A 22,756-nucleotide genomic window follows, 5' to 3' on the forward strand; every position below is an offset into this window, starting at 1 on the left:
ACCCAAAGGCACTCTTCCCTTTTGGCAGGAACCTTGTGAGGCTTGAATTGAAGATGGAAGCATCATAAAATGAAAGGAACATGGATCCCTGGATGAGTCAGGGGCCAGCAGGAAATAGCTGGCATATGCAAAGGAGAGGGAAGGCAAAGAAGGGACTACTGACACGAACAGGCAATGTTAGGCATCTAAGAAAGGCTGATGGAAACTGGTGGCTAGGAAGAGTGCAAAGTTGATATCACAACCAGGTATAAAAGTAGAAAGGACCAGATCAGCATACGTGTCCCCCAGGAAGAGCTGTTGCCATGGGAGAGAGGCCATGGATGGAGGAATGAGCCATGGCTGCAACAACAAAGACTGTGTCTTCTCCTCATGCTTCCAGTCTCCCATGGGTTTCTCCCATTGGCAAAATCTACTAGAAGCCATAGACAAGGGAGTCCATGGGATGCAGTCCATAGAAGTCATGGCATGGAGTGGGGAAAGAAGAAAATGGGCAAGTAGAGTATATCCAGCAGCATTCCTGAGACCCTGCCTGGAGGAAGCCAGCAAGTGTCCTTTTACTGTTGATCTGTTGAACCACAGACATTTAGGAGTTGATGGTTCAAAGAGTTAACCTACCCTAATATAGCTAGTCTCTTCAGATTTTCACATTGCACCTCTCATGTCCAAACTGATTTTCCAAAAATATCAGGGGAGATAAATATCCATCTTTCAAATATGTAAATAAGTGAATTTCCAAAGATCATTTACATAATTTTTACATAAATTGTTAATAATTCTATGTTAAGATAATAAATACTTTCCAAGAAAGTGGGAAGGACTTGTGGGTAAGGGGAGGGTCAAGAAAATATTTATCCTTTCTTCCTCAAAAATGCAAATTTGAGGGTGGACATTTGACCTGCTGGTTTAGATGCTGCTTGAGATGTCTATATCTTATATGCAAGTGTCTGGGCTCAAGTTCCAGCTCTGCTTCTGAGTGCACTTTCTTCCTAAAAGATACCCTAAGAGGCCATTAATAGATCCTGGCTTGGGCTGGTCCAGCCCTGTCGAAGAATGGTTGTTGTAGGCATTTTGTAGTGAACCAGTAAACACAAGTTCTTTCTCTGTCACTGTCTCTCTGTCTTTCAACTTAAAAAAAAAAAAATTTAATCTTTATATATGTGGGAGAAAGCACTATGTGAAAATGGCCAAATGAATACTATGGAAATAGTCTTCTCAAGAGTTCTCATTCCCATTTCAACTCATCTATTTTCTTTTCAGTTCCACTGCTGATGTGCCTGTGGCTCTAGCTGGCCCCTCTCTCCTGGAGACAACAAAAGACACTCCCAGTGTTCCCAACCCCTGCTGTGCTCCAGTTCTCAAGACTTTTCTCCTTATCTTCCATTGAAACATTGCCGCTGGGCCTTACTAGGTGAGAGGTTAGCTATTTTGAAAACTTTATTCAGCCATCCATATAACAAGATAGCATCAGTTTTGTGCAAGGTGTATTTCAGGTGATAAGGCTACAAAGATAGAGATTAGACTGACAGATGATAAATGATGATGATGATGATGATGATGGTAGATAGATGCATAGATACCTTAAAATAAATTATAGTGATACAGACAGGATGTGAAAGCAGAATAAAGCAGAAAATGGCCAGTGTCATACAAAGGGCTCTACAATATTTTATTTTTTACAAATGGAAGGAAGTTGATATTTACAATGCTCAAAGCACTAGGCTAGGTATGATACATGCATTCACCCTTCTTTCATGTGGCTAATACCTTCTTTTTGTTCTGAAATCTGTTCAAGTGTCACCTCACTAGGTAAAATTTCCTTAACCCCAACATACTCTGTCCCCCTATATGCTACCATAATCACAGCTTTATTGCATCACAGGGTAATTGTTGGTTTATTATCTGTCACCCCTAAAGTTGACAAGGGCCTGCAGATCAGGATAATGCCTTGTCTTTGTACATCTTCTTTACCTAACTCAGAATCTGATGCATACAAAGGTGGATGGATGGATGGACAAGTGGATGGAATGCTATTAGAACATTGGATGTAAAACAGAACAGTGTGGGCAACATGGAATCAAGAACATAGGAGGTAGGATCCCAAGGTTGTAGAAATTCAGTTGGTTGCATTAAAAGAATGTGGACAGGAAGATGGCAGGTGACAAATGTTGAAAGGGAAGGTAGAACAATGTGGAAGGATTTGAATGTCAAATTAAGGCAGCTAGACCCATGCTATGTAGAGTGGAGGGAGAGCCACTGGGAGTTGATAAGCTGGGAAAAGATGAAATCAGAGCTGTGTTTTCAGATTAATCTAGTGGGTATAGTGTTATGTTACAGTGGGTTAAGCCACAATCAAAGATGCTGACATCCCATGGAAACACTGGTTTAAGTTTTTGCTGTTCCACTTCTAATCCAGCTCCCTACTATAATGTGCCTAGGAAGGCAGCAGAAGACGGTAGCAGTACTCTGTCCCCTGCCACCTACATGGGAGATCCAAATGGAATTCCAGGCTCCTGGTTTTGGCCTGGCTCAGTCCCAGCCACTGCAGCCATTTGTGGAGTGATCCAGTTGATGGGAATTCTCTCTCTTTCTGTTTTTCCCTCTCTGTCTACAATTTTGCTTTTCAAATATATATATATATATATATATATATATATATATATATATATATATTCATCTGGAAGTTGGACCAGATTTTATTTTTTGAAAATGTATTCCCTTTACATCAGGAATTTTATTTGCCTTAATGCAAGGAAATACTGTGTCGGTTTGAGCAGTTGTGATACACATTCCATTTACCACAAGATTTCAATCCTGCATGTGTGAAGATCAGCCCTATGTATAGTCTTGTTCTGCAATTTTTTTTTTATTTCAAGCAATTAGTCTTTATGCTCCTCCCCATGCCAGCAACCACACAATGTTGATGCAATGCCCTGAAATTAATTCTGAGCTTCTCCCCAGGGCCCAACATGGAGTTGCCAACAAGTGCTCACCGTCAGCAGGGAGTGTCACAAGTACCTGCACATGAGATCCTTTTACACAGCAGCATGTTCTGGCACAGATTTCATTATTTATTTTACTAGAAATCATTTCTGGTTGACACATTCATTCAAAGAGAAAATATCTCCGAAGGTTATGAGAATATTTTAATACTTGATAAATAATTAATTACAAATAATACAACCATACTACAAATTAACCCATTATTCTTGGAAAATCAAGTGTTATTCATTTCATCCTCATTTCTAAGCCATCTTCAGTAACAGTGCATGTGTACCAAATCAACAAGAGACTAACTCAAAGTACTTTATATAAAAGCTATAACTTAAAATCGCAATGCTACAAAACACTAATATTGAACATACAAGTTCAATTGATACCTTGTTTTTAACATTTACTTTCTCTAATTTCCCAAATCAATCACCAATCAGAAAATATAATTGCAAAAAACACAAGTCTGATGAGACTGCATTGCTGAGTCATGTCAATGAAAGGAGATAATAAACAGGATCTTGTATAATGCCCAGATGAAGTTACAAAGCTTTATAGACACTCTATGTTCAATAATCAACATCTCAGAAGAGAATTGAATTACATTAAATTGTAATATTTAAGTTCAAAGTAAAGCAAATCAGTAGACAAGAACCATATTTCAGCACATTGTTTTAGATCACAAGGTGACTCACTGAGAACACTCATGATGATGTGTGTATAACTAAATTAGAAGTTGATTGTCATTTTCCTATTACTCTAGACTTCAACAAACTGTCCTCTCCTTTCCAAAGTACCCCAATCCTGGGGTTGAATGAAGGACCAAGAAGAGCAGTTCTCCTCCTCTTTGTGTTGTGATTCAGGCTCTCCTCTACCGATTCTAAAGGCTGTGGGGCAAGCTCTGTGGAAGTGTGGAAAGATTGAAGGGTGATAGATGCCTGCCCTGAAAGTCCTCGAATACTACTGATCCTCCAGACAATACAATCCCTTGGAGCTTTGCTGAACCTTAATGCTAACTCCCTGTTTCAATAACAGAAAACCGATTCACTTTGCCGGGCCTGGAATAATCATTCCTTAAAAAAAAAAAAGTTGACAAAAAAGTGCCTAACAGACTTGTCCTCCTGAGTCAGTCATCGCAGTTTCTGTTCCCTCAAGCCTGCAAGAATTTTTGCCTGTTTTGAGTAACTGAGGTTCATAAACATCAGTAGATGTGCTTGAAGAGTGAGTTCTTTCTCCTTTTTATGCATGTCTAGACTCAAATATACTAATGCACATTTAGTCTATCAATAATTCTACAAATGTTCTTCCACACATACATATAAATTATACACATAAGCATATGGCTCATTTTCAATTATCATGTTAGGAAAAGATTGAAAAAAAAATTGTAACCTTTCCAGAGGGGAATTAAATTACAATTAATTCTGCATGATTAGAAGGCAAATATCTACCATTCAATTAATCCTAAAAATTTTTGTACTCTAATTTCTGCCTTAGGTTAACACTTATCTTTTTGCCACCCATGTACTTACTGTATAGTCCACTTCATAACTGCCTTGGTGACATCTAAATTCCCTTTGTTTTATCTTTCAGACAGAGGAATGTTTAGAGATTCAGGTACTTTACCATTTACTTTCTTCCAGGAAAATCCAGAGCAGGTCTATCAGCTCCTTCAATAGTCTCTGTGTGCCCTGAGTTCTCTGAAACATAATTCTCTTCCAAATTCCCTGCTCCTAGGGAAAGTCTAGAAGCTGTAATTTTTACCTCAATCTGAGAAAACCTACTTAGAGAGAGTTAACAGGATGGATGACAAAATATCTCTTTCGGTCCCCACTATGTGACTTGAGTATAAACTTCTAGAACAGATACTCATAAACACAAAAACCTACTCGAGTCAAAGTTTTTCTCTAACTTGTGGCTATAGTTTTCTAACTTGTGCCTATCACATCATCTATTTCCAAAGTACTTTGAAATGTTGGATGAAATAGTTTGTCCTTCAATAGTAAGCAATATTGTAATTCATACCAAAGTGTATCACACAACATGAGTGTTCAAAGACCATGCTAAGACTAAACTAGCAGAGCACAATCGTCAACATGACCCCAGAGTATCAGGCAACTGCCACAGGGACAATTTGAAAGGGTATGTCGGACATGTCACCATTGCAGCCTTGAAGGACATATACCCTTCAACGTTAATCACCCACAACAGTGGACACCGTGGTGTTATTAAACTCACTGCTCACAGAAGCTGAAGTCAGTTGTATACTCTTATCTATGGCAGGGACCCTTCCACCAACAATCTCATCAGTGTTTCTCTTTGGCCTCAGCAAAATAATGAAGCACTTGGGAGCAAACAGACAACCCAACAAGCCATAGCTGGATGCCAAGATTGCAAATATTTCCACAGCCACTTTGAACTTCCCTTTGGTGCTCAAGTAAGCAGGGACAAAAGAGATCCAGACAATGAAAAACACAAGCATCCCAAAGGTGATGCATTTTCCTTCATAGTAATTATCTGGCAACTGGCGAGCCACAAAGGTCGTAAGGAAGCAGAGCAAGGCCAGGAAGACATCAACCCCAAACATTGAGCACAAGAATTCTACAGAGCCCTCATTGCATTCAAATATGATCTTTATATTTTGAGAGTCTATGTTCTTGTATACCCTTGGGGGTTCCAGCACCAAGTAGGCAGTGCATATGCCAATCTCAACTAGAACAGAGATTACTATGATGATTTTCCGATAAAGGGGACGTATGGATATAAGTCGGGTTTTGGACTTGGAAATTCTGTAGGCTAAAAAGAGTGAAATGGTCTTCCCCAGAATACAGGCTAAGCAAAGACAAAAGCCCAGAGCCAGAGTGACCTGACGGGCCATGCAGGACCAGTTGCATGGCTTGCCAATAAAAAGCATGGATGACAGCACTGTGATGGTCAGAGAAACCTGAATGAGAAAGCTCAGCTCGCGGCCATTGGCATTCACCAGGGGAGTGTGTCTGTAGATCACATACACAACCGTGACGGCCAGGACTACAAGGGCCCCAAAGATGGACAGAATGACCAGCGTGAAGCCCAGGGCCTCATCATAGGCAAGGAATTCCACCTCTTTGAGCACACACTCACTCTTCTCTGCATTGGACCAGTAGTCTTCACCACACTGTTCACATTCCCTTTGGCCTGTTAAACAGAGAACAGAGAATTCACTGTGAGTGCATCAATTGTTCCCTTCAACTGCAAACAGCCCAGAGCAGTCAGGGGCCTAGAGAGCAAGGACTCATATTCCTACAGAAGATGTGTCAGGTCTCAAAAGAGAGAGTGATAAAAAGGACTTAGCGAGTGCAGGTAATGTCACACAAGGGAATTGTTTTCAAGTTTGGAAATTCAGTCTTTTTTGTCAGTTTCATTGTTTCTTGCAGCAGCCTTGTCAAGTAACTTGCATCTTTTGGTCCAACTATGTAGTTGAAAAGGAAAGTGTGTACCTGCATAAACCCAAAGCAATCCATGACAGAGGGGAAAAAACACAAGGCAATAGAGCTACTGGTGAGAAACAATCAAGAGGGTTCTGACCGGGATGAGGCTGATTCAAACGCCAGTGTTTTCAGCCTTGCCTTCAGGCTCAGCCCCATGGAAGAGCGTTCTGGCTTGGCCTTCCCAGTGTCTCCCCTCCTCACCCTCTGACACAGATGTGAGGGATAGGTAGAGAAGGACCGAAGATCAGAAGGAAATCAAAAGCAGCCAGCGCGTGTCTAGAGACCAGCAGAGGTTTGAGGCAGTTAGCTGTGCTGCAGGGGCTCCAAGGCAGAACACTGGTATAGAAAAACAAGTCATTCAATGGCTGCTTTTGGGAGATTAGGATAGAGTTCATTTAATGTTCTATGAAAGACAAAGGTAAAGACTGCAACTTCCTTTTAATCACTGCTCAGTACTCCTGAGCTGGACTTGAGTGCAACTCTACATAGAGACTGAGCCACTCGAAGCCAGGGAGTTGTTCACATGACACTGTATGTCTTTCCCATTTGGAAAAAAAATCACACTTAACAATTCTGTTGTTAAATTGCTATTGAAGGCCATTAGGTAAAAGATCAGTACAATTTTTTAATCTTTTACAGAAATTGGGATTTAAAAAAACATTCTTCACAATGCTTCAAAAACGCGGCACACCAAGCCCAGCCGAAATTCTGGCGATATAGAGCAACAGTTCAGCAGCAGTCATGGGGATTCCACAGCACAGTGGTTACAGAATTCATCTGTCCTAGAAGCTGAGTATATAAGCTTAACCCATCCTGTCCCATCCCCAATACATATAGGAAAGTAATAAAGACTTAAATTGAACAATGAATATATCACTTATGGTAATTTTAAATGAATATTATGTTGCTGAAATCCTCACAGAATTGAAACCTGCCTGATTGGTTAAGACAATTACCTAGTGATGAAATTCTAGATCTCATAATTTATAATTAATTCAAGAAAACATAGAACTTTAACTCACCTTTCTCCCCGTTAGGAACATAATTCATGTTTAATTTAATTCAGAAAATGAAATAATTTTACTCTTTATGAATTCACTAATTCGCAGTTTGCTACTACAATATCTTGTTTTGGATTTTCCTCTATCAACTTCATGGTTGTAGGTCTCTTACAGATTATAGCAGCTTTAGAATTGAAATTCAATGTTACATTTATCCATATTCACCACAACATGTAATGGTTTGATGGATTATAGAGATTTTCATTATAAGTTATTGACATTCATTGATAAAGAAGGCTCTCAAGGCTCTCTTTGCCAACACATGCTTAATCAAATTGAATTTTTACATCAGTGAAAGATCAACCATCTCTACCTGCCATCCGTGACACATGTCCATCAGCACATGGAATGCACTCAAAGCAGCAAATTGGTTCCCCGTGACGAATCCCCTTCCGGGTCCCAGGAGGACACAAATCAGTACACACTGAATGGGGAATCTAGCAAAGACAAATTCAACAAATGTAAGCAAGCACTATGTGTCTGCCACTCTCAAGGCTGAGAAAGTTCCCCTTCAGATCTCCATGGAAACTTGGTGCATATCTGAGAGGCACTGAACATCTGGATATAAACAAGAGACAAGGAGAACAATACACAGTCTAGAGAGGAATTTTTCTAAAGGACCATCTTGTGGTTGATTCTAGAAATGTAAAACCAGCTCTTTCTCTTTGTAAGGATTTATGTATTTATTTGCAATGCAGTTACAGTGCGAAAGAAAGACTCTTCTATTTACTGGTTCACTGACCCCAAGGCCTGCAATGACTGTGGCTGCACCAAGCTGAAACCAGGAACCAGAAATGCAATCCAGGCCTTCCACATGGGTGGCAGGGACCCAGATACTTGTGCCATCTCCTGCTGCCTTCCCAGGAGAATTAGCAGGGAGCTGGATCAGAAGCCGAGCAGCCAGGGCTTGAACAAGCAATTCCATATGGGATGCTGGTGTTGCAGCCAGTGGCTTAACCTGCTTCAGCACAACACAAGCCCTAAAACTACCTCTTTCAAACCTTGCAGATCCATGCCAGGTTATGTGCCTGTGGGACTCTGCAGCTGGGATGATTTGACAAGTCTGTTCCTGCTTCTGGAGAACCTGTGACCTCGAGAAGCATCTTGAGGGGCAAGCGCTGTGGCGTAGCGAGTTAAACCATTGCTGCAGCATCGGCATCCCCTGTGGGTGTTAGTTCCAGTCCCAGCTGCTCCACTTCTGATCCAGCTCCCTCTTAATGTACCTGGAAAAGCAGCAGAAGATGGCCCAAGTACTTGGTCCCTTGTACCCACATGGCAGACCCAGATGAAATTCTAGGCTCCTGAATTTCGATATGCCCATCCCTCACTGTGGCATCCATTTGGGGAATGAACAAGCAGATGGAAGACCTCTCTCTGTGTGCGTCTCTCCCTTTCTCTCTGTAACTCTGCCTTTCAAATGAATAAGATAAAACTTTTAAAAACAAGAATCATCTTGAGAGCCTTAAATATTTCTTCTAAGCAAGGTCATCCCAAGAGACATAAAGTGAAAGACGTGTCATGAATGTTCAGTAGAAAGGAAAAGAAAAGAAATGAAATGAAATGAAAAAGAGAAGGATAAGAGAAAAAAAATTAAAAAAAGACAAATATCTGTTCCACTGGAAAAACTGGGAGAGGAATAGGAAAAGCAGACAGGAAACAGTGTTGGGATTTTCATTCTTCCACAAGTTTAGAAATCTAAGTAGCAAACACAGAACTGCCTCCCTTTATATTCTAAGTGAATGTGCACCTTAAACCCAGATTAAATGTCTGCTTTGTGAATCTGTTTACATCTTAATCTACAGGAAAAGTTCCGTATTTAAAGGAGAGATAAAATGTAATTTCTGGTAATAAAAAATTCATTTGGGGGCCGGCGCCGCAGCTCAATAGGCTAATCCACCTGCGGCGCCAGCACACCGGGTTCTAGTCCCGGTCAGGGCGCCGGATTCTGTCCTGGTTGCCCCTCTTCCAGGCCAGCTCTCTGCTGTGGCCTGAGAGTGCAGTGGAGGATGGCCCAGGTCCTTGGGCCCTGCACCCGCATGGGAGACCAGGAGAAGCACCTGGCTCCTGGCTTCCCGTCATCGCGGTGCAGCGGCCGCAGCACTCCAGCTGCAGCGGCCACTAGGGGGTGAACCAATGGTAAAGAAAGACATTTCTCTCTCTCTCTCTCTCTCTCACTGTCCACTCTGCCTATCAAAAAAAAAAAAAAAATTCACTTGGGGAATTGAGTATTCATATTTATTCAAATTTATATTTATTTTCAGGTCGAGTTTAAAGGGTAAAGCTAAATTAAGTAGCATACATAATGTTAGCAATCTCAGAGCTAGGTTACATATGTAACATTTCAGATGTATGTATACATATGGTTAGGCCTGTGATCATTTCATATATAGAGATATAAAAACATATTTTAAATACATTTTGAGGAATAGCTATTACAGGAAGAGGTGACAGTCAACTGTTCTCACATTCTGAAAGGTAAATGACATCATCACCACAGAATGAATCAAATGTCCTCTCCCCACCCAGTCTTCTGGAAGGAGTTCTCCATATACTTTTCTCTGAAAATCACTGTGAACAATGGGCTGATGCCTTTCTGTTCCATTTCTCAGTATCGCTGTGCTTTTCAACCTCTCTGCTCTAGCTTCCGACCCACCACCTAAGACTCTTCTTGCCCTATCTAACGGCCTTTTGTCTAGCTCCATCCTCCTTCCTCTCACTTCAGTATCTGGTGCCCTTGACCAATGCCTCACTGAAATGTAAGCTTCGGGGCTGGCGCTGCAGTGTAGAAGGTAAGGTCGCTGCCTGCGGTGCCCGCATCCCATATGGTGCTGGTTCGAGTCCTGACTGCTCCACTCTGATCCAGCTCCCTGCTTATGGCCTGGGAAAGCAAAGGAAGATGGTCCGAGTCCTTGGACTCCTGCACTCACATGGAAGACCCAGAAAAAAAACCTGGCTCCATGCTTCGGATTGGGCTAACTCTGTGAGTGAACCAGCAGATGGACGATCTCTCTCTCGCTGTCTCTCTCTCTCTCTCTCTCTCTCTTACTTCTCCCTCTCTCTCTGTGCCTCTTCCAGCGCTCTAACTCTGACTGCCCTCTCAGAACCTTGTCTCCTAACTGGCCTCTTGCCTCTATTCCCCTGCATGTGCTCCAGTAGGCATTGAATTCTTTTCCAGAGTGTCACAGGGTCCTTGGGTCGACTTAGTGAGCCACCAGGGCCCCTCTCTCATAGCATTTGACTCTTGTTGAGGCCTTTAATCCCGATGGGGGAGAGATTTTATCAGGTGACCATTGCACCCATTGTTTTAATTTTGCCTGGGGGTTTCTAGGCATGACTCTAGGCCCAACAACTTCAGCTGCTATTGAATATATATGGTTTATCCAGATGATGAAGTCTTGGACTTGAGACACCTCCCGACCTGATTCCTCATGCCTGAGGCTGGTTTGACTGACAGCCCGATGATTAGACACTTCCAGTGATGGCTTTGGGTTTGAGGTGTAAGATTATGGTCTCTTTGCTGGGCCTGCAGTTTTTTCCCCTCCAGCTTGCCACTTCGTGGGCTCTTATGGGAGCCTCCTTGTAGGTCATTGCCCTTTATTCCATCACCTATCAGATTCTCTGGATGGGTGCCCATCTGCTCTGATGGATGCCCTCCCACACTAAACATGACAAAACGGTGAACAATCTCCAGTGGAAAACCAGACTCAGATTCAATCAGAATCTAAAAAGATGCCTTTGTAAATAACAATCTCTTGCATGAGAATTTGGTTCAGCTGTAACTGGACATCGGGATTAAAGAAGTTTCTCTCTCTTGAATCTAGGAAGATCACTGCCTTCAAAAAGTATTGCTTTGTAACTTACCAAATTTGTTTTGCAACTTCATTTAACAGGTTTCTGATATAGCCATGGGTTGTCAGTGCTTTTTATAGCCCCCCTAAGGTGGGTTTTGCAATCTGGTTTAATATCATTAATTTATAGCTAGAGTTTTATAAAAAAGGAGAATGCCACATAATTTAACTTTGACCTTAGTTCACCTAGAGATACAATATAATATCACCATCTTCAGTCATCTAGGTATAATTGCTAAGTATAAATTGGGTAAAGCAAATGAGATCAATGTATCTACATGTAAACTTTGATACTCTTAGCCCCTTATATTCTATGGAAAACCTATTTGGATTTCCTAATGTGTTTTTATAAACTGTTCTTATGAAAATAGTTTAACACCACTTGAAAGTAACTAATATAAGATACTATCTTATTTTATCTATATAGAAAATGTTACCTTTATTTAGAAATTTTTACATAAAATTAGAATCTGATACTCTGTTAAAGCAATGAGGTACATATGTTAATAAATATTTTTGAAATAGTCTTAAAAGTCTGTTTGAAAACTGCAGTGTCTCATTTTGATAGTTTTTGCTTAATTGGTGACTCTGTCAGTTTTCTAACCAGCTCCAAAAAGCTATTTTCTCTTCCCTAGTTCTGAGTCTCTTAAAATTGTCCCAAGTTATGAGATGCTTCCATGTGTTGACTCTTACATTTAAGGTTTCATTTCCAATTTTGGGGGTGACTGAGGAGACACAGATTTTTGTTCTATTGAAGTAATCTATCGTGTTTTCTTAATGTCTCTGTAAGGTTCTAATTGTTTAAAAACAGCTGAGTTTTTTTTATTAAGAATTACGGTTTGTTTGAATATATATTCATTCTAAAGCATATGAGTAATCACTTTGTTGCAATGATCAAATCTTTATATTATCTACATTATGTCATAATGTTAAGGGATCCTGTTTCTACCAGGTATTTTAAGCCTTCTTAGCATTTGTGACAGGCATTCAAAAAAATCGAAGTTCAAATTCTTTGGACTTTGATATTTCCAGTTGGGCCCCAGGAAATATCAAAGGATAGGTCTCTCATCTTGTAGAGATATCAGCTAATAAAGATATTTGGATTATATTAAAGGTACTGTCAAGATGTGAAGTGGTGGGCTAAATGTTCAGTTATGATAATGTAAAATGCCACTGATACAAATGTCCGAAAGTTAAGAAGTCTAATGTTCTTGTTATCAAACATGATGGTTATCTTAATGAGAATGGTGCAGAGGCCTAAAGGGATAAATGTCTTATAAAATTTTACAGATGATTTTAAAAATGCATGGAGTAAACAAGTGCCTATTCTTATTTTTAATGAGTTTAAACTTTAAATTTGGATATTTAGAGTCTTTTGTTATCCACAGTTTTGTGTTCTTCAACAATTAAAAATCAGATGTACTGCTCATTAAGTTAAAACATTGTGGTTCTGTGTATAAATGTGCCCATTTAGGTTCAAAAGGACTTCTTTTCTCCTGATTTTATATATTTAATACTTTAGGAAAGTTCTGTAAGAAGATAAAGCCAATAATGTATTATGCGCTCCAACCTAGAAAAAGTAGGATTAATTCAGATTACTAAGAGCAGAAATTCTAATTGATTGACGGTAATTTAAAAGAAAAACAGATTTTTTGTTTTGTTTTGTTTTTTGACAGGCAGAGTGGACAGTGAGAGAGAGAGACAGAGAGAAAGGTCTTCCTTTGCCGTTGGTTCACCCTCCAATGGCCGCCGCGGCTGGTGCGCTGCGGCTGGCGCACCGCGCTGATCCGAAGGCAGGAGCCAGGTGCTTCTCCTGGTCTCCCATGGGGTGCAGGGCCCAAGCACTTGGGCCATCCTCCACTGCACTCCCTGGCCACAGCAGAGAGCTGGCCTGGAAGAGGGGCAACCGGGACAGGATCGGTGCCCCGACCGGGACTAGAACCCGGTGTGCCGGCGCCGCAAGGCGGAGGATTAGCCTAGTGAGCTGCGGCGCCGGCCGAAGAAAAACAGATTTTAAGAAGCTACTACTGAAAGTCCTTTATTGTTCTATCATGTATGTTATGTTATATGTGTGAACATATTGTATGTCAATATGGGAAAATTTATTAATACCTCTGTTTTAATTGGTTTATAGATATCGCTCATGGATGTAAATTGCTAAGTTAATCAAAAGTATCTTTTTTTGGTTCATGGGACATAAATCTCTGTCAGATGTTTTGGTTTTTTTAAATATTTATTTTATTTATTTGAAAGAAGGAGTTACAAAGAGAGGTAGAGACAGAGAGAGAGGTCTTTCATCTGCTTGTTCACTCCCCAGATGGCCGCAACAGCCGGAGCTGAACCTTTCCTTATCAGGATCCAGGAGCCTCTTCAGGGATTCCACATGGACCCAGGGGCCCAGGGATTTTGGCAATCTTCCATTGATTTCCCAGGCCATAGCAGAGAGCTGGATTGGAAGAGGAGCAGCCGGGACCTGAACCAGCTCCCATGTGGGATGCCGGTGCTTCAGGCCAGGGCTTCAACCCACTGTGCCACAGCATTGGTCCCACCAGATGTTTTAAATTTGTTGACGTGTTTGTACTAGGGTTTGCTATTCAAACAAGTTACACTTGCATTATATATTTAAGTGATGTTTCCAAATACACGTACCCTTGAAATTTATAGAAGGCACTGGAACTTTTGGTAAATGTCTTTCAACATTGTTATTTAACTGTTAAATTTGCTTGCTAAGTTTTCATTTGATATTGTTATTGTCAGTAAGGAATCTGTGGAATCTTGAGTTATTCCTCATTTCTCTTTTCTCTTCAAGATGGGAAATTATTTCTATTCTGAAAGACTCTCCAGGATGTACAGTTGGATCTTTAGACCTTATAAAAGGGATGGCTAACATTTTTCTGTAATAGTAGCATAGCCCAATTAGAGCTTAATTATTATTTCACAGCTAGGTTTACTTTTCCATGGGCAAAACCTCCCTTTCAGACCGAAGGAAGGGAGAGAAAGTTTTATGAATGACTTCAAATTTTATATTTAAAATAGTCATCATGTTTAATGTGAAAGTGAGAACATAACTTTCCTCATGAGCATTGTCTACCCTACCTCACAGAAAAACCACTATCAGAACATGCCTGTGACTATAGACTTCTAGTTTAAGCCACCAAAGATTAGAAATAGAACTTGAGTACCCATTTGCTTGCATCCTCTTAGAGGTTTCCTCTGGTCTACTTGAACAAAAATCAGGAAGAAGAGGAATCTAGGCAGCAGAAGCAATGTAAAGATAGCTACCAGGCCAAATAGTGGCTGCTCTATACAGTGATCTGCCATCAAGGAGACCTAACAGACCAGTCCATTGCATTAGCTTTCTTTTTTTTTAAGGTTTATTTATTAACTTGAAAGTCAGAGTTACATACAGAGAGAAGGAGAGGCGGGGGGGGGGGGGGGAGAGAGAAAAAGAGAGGGCCTCCAATCCACTGGTTCAATCCCTAATTGGCTGTAACAGCCAAAGTTTTGCCAATCCAAAGCCAGGAGCCAGGAGCTTCTTCCAGGTCTCCCACATAGGTGCAGGTGCCCAAGAACTTGGGCCATCTCTACTGATTTCCCAGGCCACAGCACAGAGCTCGTCAGAAGTGGAGCAGCCTAGACTCAAACCAGTGTCCATATAGATGCTAGCACTGAAGGCATGGCATTAACCACTATGCCACAGTGCCAGACCCTGCATTGGTTTTCAATGTGGAAATCCAGGGATTCAGCAGAAGTCAGCCTATGAAGAGACCTGGCAGTTATGCCAGCCAAGAGTTGGGTCATTGGAAACAGAACTGCCCAGGAGTTGAAGGACTCCCAGGTTAGAGCCACAGACCTTGCTGGCTCTAAGCTCAAAAGCCCTTCCTCAGCCCAGCTTCTGAAGCAACCACTGCTGCTGAGGGCATGGCCAAGAAGAGTCAGCAACATTGCAGGGAGAACTGAAAATTAACTAAAAACATTTTCCTTTTGGAGATGCTACCTAACTTTTCTTCCAGCCAGCTCTCCTCCCAGGCAAGCAAGGTAATGGAAGTCAACACAGTGCCTTCCCTAAGGAGGTTCACTCCTCCATTATGATGTACCCCATGTGAAGAGATACATGTGTCTGGGCCTCATAACTGGCAAGGCCTTAAAGCCGACCTGATTATTAGCAAGCCCTTTCTGTCAGTTTCCACTTGACTCTCAATGGGAAAACTTGCTGGTGGTTTAGACAGCAGCACCTTTCTTAGATCCTCTAATAATGACTCTGTCCTTTGCTTTACACCCTGGGAGTTTAAGCTGCTTTTTAGATTTGTCTCCCCAAAACTTGAAACAGTGAAATTCTAGATAGCCATGCACATGAAAACTCAGATGGAAACACTTTCTGCAAGCTAGCCCTGCCGTCACTCTGGATCAGCCAGCTCCTCCTGAGAAGCCACCTCCTGCTGGAGCCCTGTCCTGACTCCCATTCCCAACAGTGCTCCTTTTCAGCATGAAGCAGCCAGGCGATCATCACCCAATCCCCCTAACAGAAGTTAGGGACCATTCTTCTTGAGGGGGGAATGTGAGGAGTCAAATGGTTAATAGACAGTCTGGAAATTGAGGATAGAAGATGTTCCATCAAAACGTTTCCTTAGCAAGATCAGTAGTGCCTGCCTGCCCACTCCTTGGGAGCTTCTAATCTTTTTTTTTTTTTTTTTGACAGGCAGAGTGGACAATGAGAGAGAGAGACAGAGAGAAATGTCTTCCTTTTGCCGTTGGTTCACCCTCCAATGGCCGCCGCGGCTGGTGCGCTGCGGCCGGCACACCGCGCTGATCCGATGGCAGGAGCCAGGTGCCTATCCTTGTCTCCCATGGGGTGCAGGGCCCAAGCACTTGAGCAATCCTCCACTGCACTCCCTGGCCACAGCAGAGATCTGGCCTGGAAGAGGGGCAGCCGGGACAGAATCCGGCGCCCCGACCGGGACTAGAACCTGGTGTGCTGGTGCCACAAGGCGGAGGATTAGCCTAATCTTATCATGAGAATAGCAAGGGAGTGGTGACTCCACCTCCTGAGCTCCTGACTTACTGCAAAACAAATGAGGTATCCCACTGTTGTAGTGGCTCTTTTGTTTAACCAGGAGCAATCAATCAGGAAAAAGGATTGCAAATCACGTCTTTTGATGGACTATGTCCCTGACATGTAACTGAATGTCAATCTGATTGTCAAGTTATTGGTTTTTTTTTTGTTTTTCAAAATTGTGTTTAAAAACCCCAGTACCTCAGACCCCTTCTGTTTTTCCTCTCTCTGGAGCCCTCCTCCATGCAACTCTGGCTGGGGGTTCTGACTCTAGTAAGTCTTGATTTTAAATCTAAAAAAAAAAAAAAAAGTAAATATATAAATCTGAAATGCAAACTTCCTTGGCCTCCACTGGCTCCTTTTCCATTAGTTCTATTTCTTTTACCTTCCTCATTATTGTAGGCATCTTCCTGGACTTGATCTTCAGTCCTCTGCTGTTATCTCTTGAGGTAAAGACAGGTTATTCATTCTCTCATCTTCAACCTGCATCTCTGAAAAATAATTCCCAAATCTCTTGATCTCTAACACCAGCCTTTCCTACTTGACCTTTATCGAAGTCCATATTCTAAACTTCCAACAGTCCCTACTTTGAGATTCTGCCAACATTTCAAATTCAACATATCTGAAACCACTCTCTGAGCACTGTTCCCCCTTCCAAGTCCCCCATTTCTGTCATCAACACTACTGTTCTCATCTCCAGTCTTATATTCTGTAACCTGCCTGTAGGTATTCTCTCCTTCTGCCAGGCCCATCTTCTCACCAACCACCAGACTCATGACTTAATTCACAGCTATACTGTCCTCTAAGTGATGTATGATGCATCCAGACAGTGTGGCAGCAACTCCATTGTATCTAGCTCTATGTTATCTACAGTCAACCAACTTCATCTTATCACCAGCTTCTCACCAACTTCATCTTATCTATCTTATCCCAGCTACCATTATCATTTTTGAATAATCTTTTAGTATTGTAAAAGTTGCTCTGATTCTACTCTGGACCTCCGCCCCCACAGTTTGGTCTATTTGCAACATGGCACAGAATGAATATTTAAATCCAAATAATTCCTCACTTTCCTGTGTATTTCTCTCACTGTATAAATGCTAAAAGCCTTACCATGTCACCTGCTTTATTTGAGCTGATATTCTGAATTCTAATCTGAATAGACAGCAAAGACCCTCAGCAGTAATATTAAAATTCTTAACAAAGCTAGCCAATTTCAATCTCTCATCTGCTTTCATACTCTCCCTCTTGCTCTTTCTCCAGTGACATTGATCTCTTTACTTTCCCCCCAAAATGCCAAGCATGCCTGTGTCCCAGAGTGTAGAAGCTGCTGTTCCCTCTGCCTAGAATGTTCTTCTCCTAGATTATGCTTGTGTTGGCTTCCTCTTGAATATTCATTCAAAAGCCACCTCAGTGAAGCCTTCCCTGACCACACTCTGCGAAATTACACTACTACACTGCCCCCAAGCACTCCCTATCTCAGTGCCCACTGTATTTTCTCCCTAACACTGGATCAGTTTTTGGGATACTGTGTAATTTATGAATTTTTCTCATTTTTTCCCTATTACCTCCCTCTGCAATGTTAGCTCTGTTAGACAGGAATTTGTCCTGTTTGTAAACTGATGTATATCCCCAGTTCCCATGTATATATGATGTTGTACTCAATACATATTTACCCGGCAATTAAGTAATCAAATTGTAAGCACTTTGAAAGCAGCTGTATTTTGGAAGTGCTTAACCCAGAGTTGGATTCATAATAGATGTTAATTAAATTTGTATCAAACCATATTTAAAGCAAATTTTTATGTAAATGTAGCTGCAATTTTAATACAGAATGTAAGAAAAATAAATTTCTAAGGTGTAGGTGTTTGTACAACAGTTACGTCATTGCTTGGGATGCCTGGGTCCCATCTTGGTGTGTTTGGTTTAAGTACTTGCTATTCCACTTCAGATCCAGCTTACTAATGCACATCCTAGTAGGCGGCAGCTGATGGCTCCATTACTACATTCCTGCCACTCACATGAGAGATCTAGATTGGGCTCCAAGGTTCTGGTGTTGGCCTGCTACAGCCCAGCTGTTGTGGGCATTTGGGGAATGAGACAGCAAATGGAAGATCTCTCTCTGCCTTTCAAATAAAGTAAAAGTAAATAAATAATTTTGTCAGACACTTTATTTCTACCATGTAGACATATGAAATACTCCTAAGAACATCCTCTCTTCCTGGATATGTCCCTGAGTGTTCAGCACCTAAGAAATCTTCACTAGTCTGGTCCTTAGATCAAACAATTACATTAAGACTTTCTATCATACTTTCTTAAGACAAGATATTATATTTGGAACTGTTTACTGACTTTTTTCTTGTTAAGAGTCATAAATATATCTCGTGTATTATTTTGATTCATTGTATTTTTTTAAAATTTCATTTATTTGGTGGAGTGTGGCAAGATGGCATAATAGGAAGGGAGCACACTGATAGTCCGGGAAGAGACAGTTTAATAGAAGTGGAGCTACTGCAGGTTCAAGGAAGAGTAGGGAAAGAAACAGCAGAGGAAACTCTTCCGGAACTAGTGATTCACAGTGGACCTGCATGGAGAGCGTGGGAGCCCACAGTTCGGGACACCAGTGGCAGAATCAACACACCAGTGCTGGAACGCGAGGTGAGCCGAACTTCAACAGCCTGAGATACCAGCGAGAAAGCGGAAAGAGGAGACTAGACGGAACAAGGCTTGAAACCCCGTGGGGAAAAGTTCACCAGGCTATCTAGAAGAGAGCGGGAAAAAAAAAAAGTGACCAATGCGGATACGAGTTTCTCTCTCTCTGCTCACCTCTCAAAGGCGAGCAAGACAAACAGCAGGCACCATTTTGGACATATGTCATAAGCAGGGTGACCTCAGGTCTGCACCCGCCCTCAGCCAAGCAGAAAACGCTGACTCGGGGCGGGGGGGGGGGGTGAAATAACAGGAGATTAGGACCTAGTGAATGTGTGATGCTAATGAACTGACACTGTGAAAAAAGAGATGGTGGGGGAGAGAACTCACGGAATTCACATGAGTACTCTCCAGAGACGCTACAATTTGGTAACCTTGGCAACCCAGTGGGATACTGCAGGAGAATTGGAGCCCACACTGAGGGCAGCACAGATTCCCTGTGTGGTCCCTGGGAAAGAGCTTCTGATTGCTGGCTCCTGTGGGTATATCGTTCGCCTGCTAACTACCTCCAATTCCACTCAGCTGTGTGGAATTACTTCCCTTCTGAATCAAAAAAAGAAAGAAAGAGAGATTTACCACACCTAACCTGGGAGTGTCACCTTTGGCACACCCTTAACCCTGAGGAACCAAACAGAGTTCTCAGACCACACCCATCTCAAGCCTCTAAGGCTCCATCAAAAGCAGACAGTCCACTTAATACAGCCATAGTATAACAAGAAAAAACACCACAGCGAGGGAAGAAGGATCCAAAGAATATCTCTACAATGCCAAGCAACAAATGCAGAAACCGAAGAAACAAGAACAAGGAAGACATTATGACACCCCCAAATAAACAAGACACCCCAAGCCAAGATTATAAAGATGATGAGATGGAAGAAATGCAAGATACGGATTTCAAAAAAATTATGATAAGAACAATTAGAAGTGTTCAAAAACAAATGTTTGAGCTATGAAATTCCTTACTGGACAGGATAGAAAATCTCCTTCAAGAAAATGAAATCTTAAGGAGGAATCAAAATGAAATGAAGAAACTAGTAGAACAGGAAACTGTGATAGTGAAGAGAAATCATAATGAAATGAAGAACTCAATAGATCAAATGACAAACACATTAGAGAGCCTTAAAAACAGAGTCAGTGAGCAGAAGAGGAATATCGGACTTAGAAGAAGGAGAACAGGAAAGTATACAGTCAAACCAAAGAAAAGAAGAGGAAATTAGAAATCTAAAAAGAATTGTTGGGAATCTACAGGATACTATTAAAAAAAACCAACATTCGGGTTCTAGGAGTTCCTGAAGGTATGGAGAGAGAGAAAGGATTAGAAGGCCTTTTTAGAGAGATACTTGCAGAGAACTTCCCGGGTTTGGAGAAGGACAGAGACATCCTAGTACAGGAAGCTTATAGAACCCCTAGTAAACATGACCAAAAGAGATCCTCACCACGACATGTTGTAATCAAACTCACCACAGTGAAACATAAAGAAAAGATTCTAAAAGGTGCAAGAGAGAAATGTCAGATTACTCTCAGAGGATCTCCAATTAGACTCACAGCAGACTTTTCATCAGAAACCCTACAAGCTAGAAGGGAATGGCGAGATATAGCCCAGGTACTAAAAGAGAAAAACTGCCAGCCCAGAATATTATATCCTGCAAAGCTCTCCTTTGTGAATGAAGGTGAAATAAAGACCTTTCATAGCAAACAGAAATTGAAAGAATTTGTCACCACTCATCCATCCCTGCAAAAGATGCTTAAAGATGTGTTACACACAGAAACACAGAAACACGGTCATCAATATGGAAGAAGGTAAAGGAAGGAAACCTCACAGCAAAAGATCACAGGAAGCTCATAGCACATATTAGAAAATATCTTTGGCAAATGGCAGGGCAAAGTTACTCCTTCTCAATAGTCACATTGAACGTTAATGGCCTGAACTGTCTAGTTAAAAGACACAGATTGGCTGATTGGGTTAAGGAACAAAACCCATCTATTTGCTGCTTACAAGAACCACATATTTCCAACAAAGATGCATACAGACTGAAAGTGAAAGGCTGGAAAAAGATATGCCATGCCAACAGAAATGAAAAAAGAGCGGACGTAGCCATCTTAATATTGGACAACATAAACTTTAACACAAAAACTGTTAAGAGAGACAAAGAGGGGCACTATATAACGATTAAGGGATCAATTCAACAGGAAGATATCATGATTATCAATGTATATGCACCTAATTACATGGCACTGGTTTATTTAAAAGATTTGTTAAGGGACGGACACTAACCCACTGTTGGTGGGAATGCAAACTGGTTAAGTCACTATGGAAGTCAGTCTGGAGATTCCTCAGAAACCTGAATATAACCCTACCATACAACACAGCCATCCCACTCCTTGGAATTTACCCAAAGGAAATTAAGTTGGCAAACAAAAAAATTATCTGCACATTAATGTTTATTGCAGCTCAATTCGCAATAGCTAAGACTTGGAATCAACCCAAATGCCCATAAACAGTAGACTGGATAAAGAAATTATGGGATATGTACTCTATAGAATACTATACAGCAGTAAAAAACAATGAAATCCGGTCATTTGCAACAAGATGAAGGAATCTGAAAAACATCATGCTGAGTGAAATAAGCCAGTCCCAAGGGGACAAATATCATTTGTTCTCCCTGATCGGCGACAACTAACTGAGCACCAAAGGGGAAACCTGTTGAAGTGAAATGGACACTATGAGAAACAGTGACTTGATCAGCCCTTGTCCTGACTGTTGATGTACAATGTAATACTTTATCCCTTTTAGTATTTTTGTTTTCTTTGGTTCTAGTACTATTGGTTGAACTCTGTAATTAACACACAATTATTCTTAGGTGTTTAAATTGTAACTGAAAAGCGATCCCTGTTAAATATAAGAGTGTGAATAAGAGAGGGAGGAGATATACAATTAGGGACATGCTCAATCGGACTTGCCCCAAATGGTGGAATTAGAAATGTGCCAGGGGATTCCAATACAATCCCATCAAGGTGGCATGTACCAATGCCATCTCACTAGTCCAAGTGATCAATTTCAGTTCACAATTGATCACACTGATAGGTCTAAGAGTCAAAGGGATCACACAAACAAGACTAGTGTCTGCTAATACTAACTGATAGAATCAAAAAGGGAGAGAAGAGTCCAACATGGGAAGCAGGAGACACAGCAGACTCATAGAATGGCAGATGTCCTAAATAGCACTCTGGCCTCAGAATCAGCCCTTAAGGCATTCGGATCTGGCTGAAGAGCCCTTGAGAGTATTTTAGGCATGGAAATCCAAGACACTCTGCCAAAAAAAAAAAAAAGAGGACCCAAATGAAAGATCTCTGCAAGTGAGATCCCAGTGGAAAGAACAGGGCCATCAAAGAAGGAGGTACCTTTCTCTGAAGGAAGAGAGAACTTCCACTTTGACTATGACCCTATTGGAATAAGATCGAAGTCAGCGAACTCAAAAGGCTTCCATAGCCTCGGCAACTCATGACTAGAGCCTAGGGAGATTACTGATGCCATAAACAAGAGTGTCAAATTGTTAAGTCAACAACAGGAGTCACTGTGTGCTTACGTCTCATGTGGGATCTGTCCTTAATGTGTTGTCCAATGTG

At 41.3% G+C, this 22,756-nt stretch overlaps 1 protein-coding gene across 1 annotated transcript in view; it reads right to left on the bottom strand.

Moving 5' to 3' along the window:
* Positions 1-5,182: 5,182 nt before the first annotated feature.
* LOC133749212 (vomeronasal type-2 receptor 1-like) overlaps positions 5,183-22,756 on the bottom strand; it is a 43,104-nt gene continuing 25,530 nt past the window's right edge. The window contains exons 5-6 of the mRNA XM_062178427.1: positions 7,833-7,956; positions 5,183-6,165 (exon numbers count right to left, since the gene is read on the bottom strand). Of these exons, the coding sequence (XP_062034411.1) occupies positions 5,183-6,165; positions 7,833-7,956 (1,107 nt within the window). The remainder of the gene's footprint in view (positions 6,166-7,832; positions 7,957-22,756) is intronic.

Source organism: Lepus europaeus, chromosome 2, assembly GCF_033115175.1.
Source record: "Lepus europaeus isolate LE1 chromosome 2, mLepTim1.pri, whole genome shotgun sequence".
Lineage (NCBI taxonomy): Eukaryota > Metazoa > Chordata > Mammalia > Lagomorpha > Leporidae > Lepus > Lepus europaeus.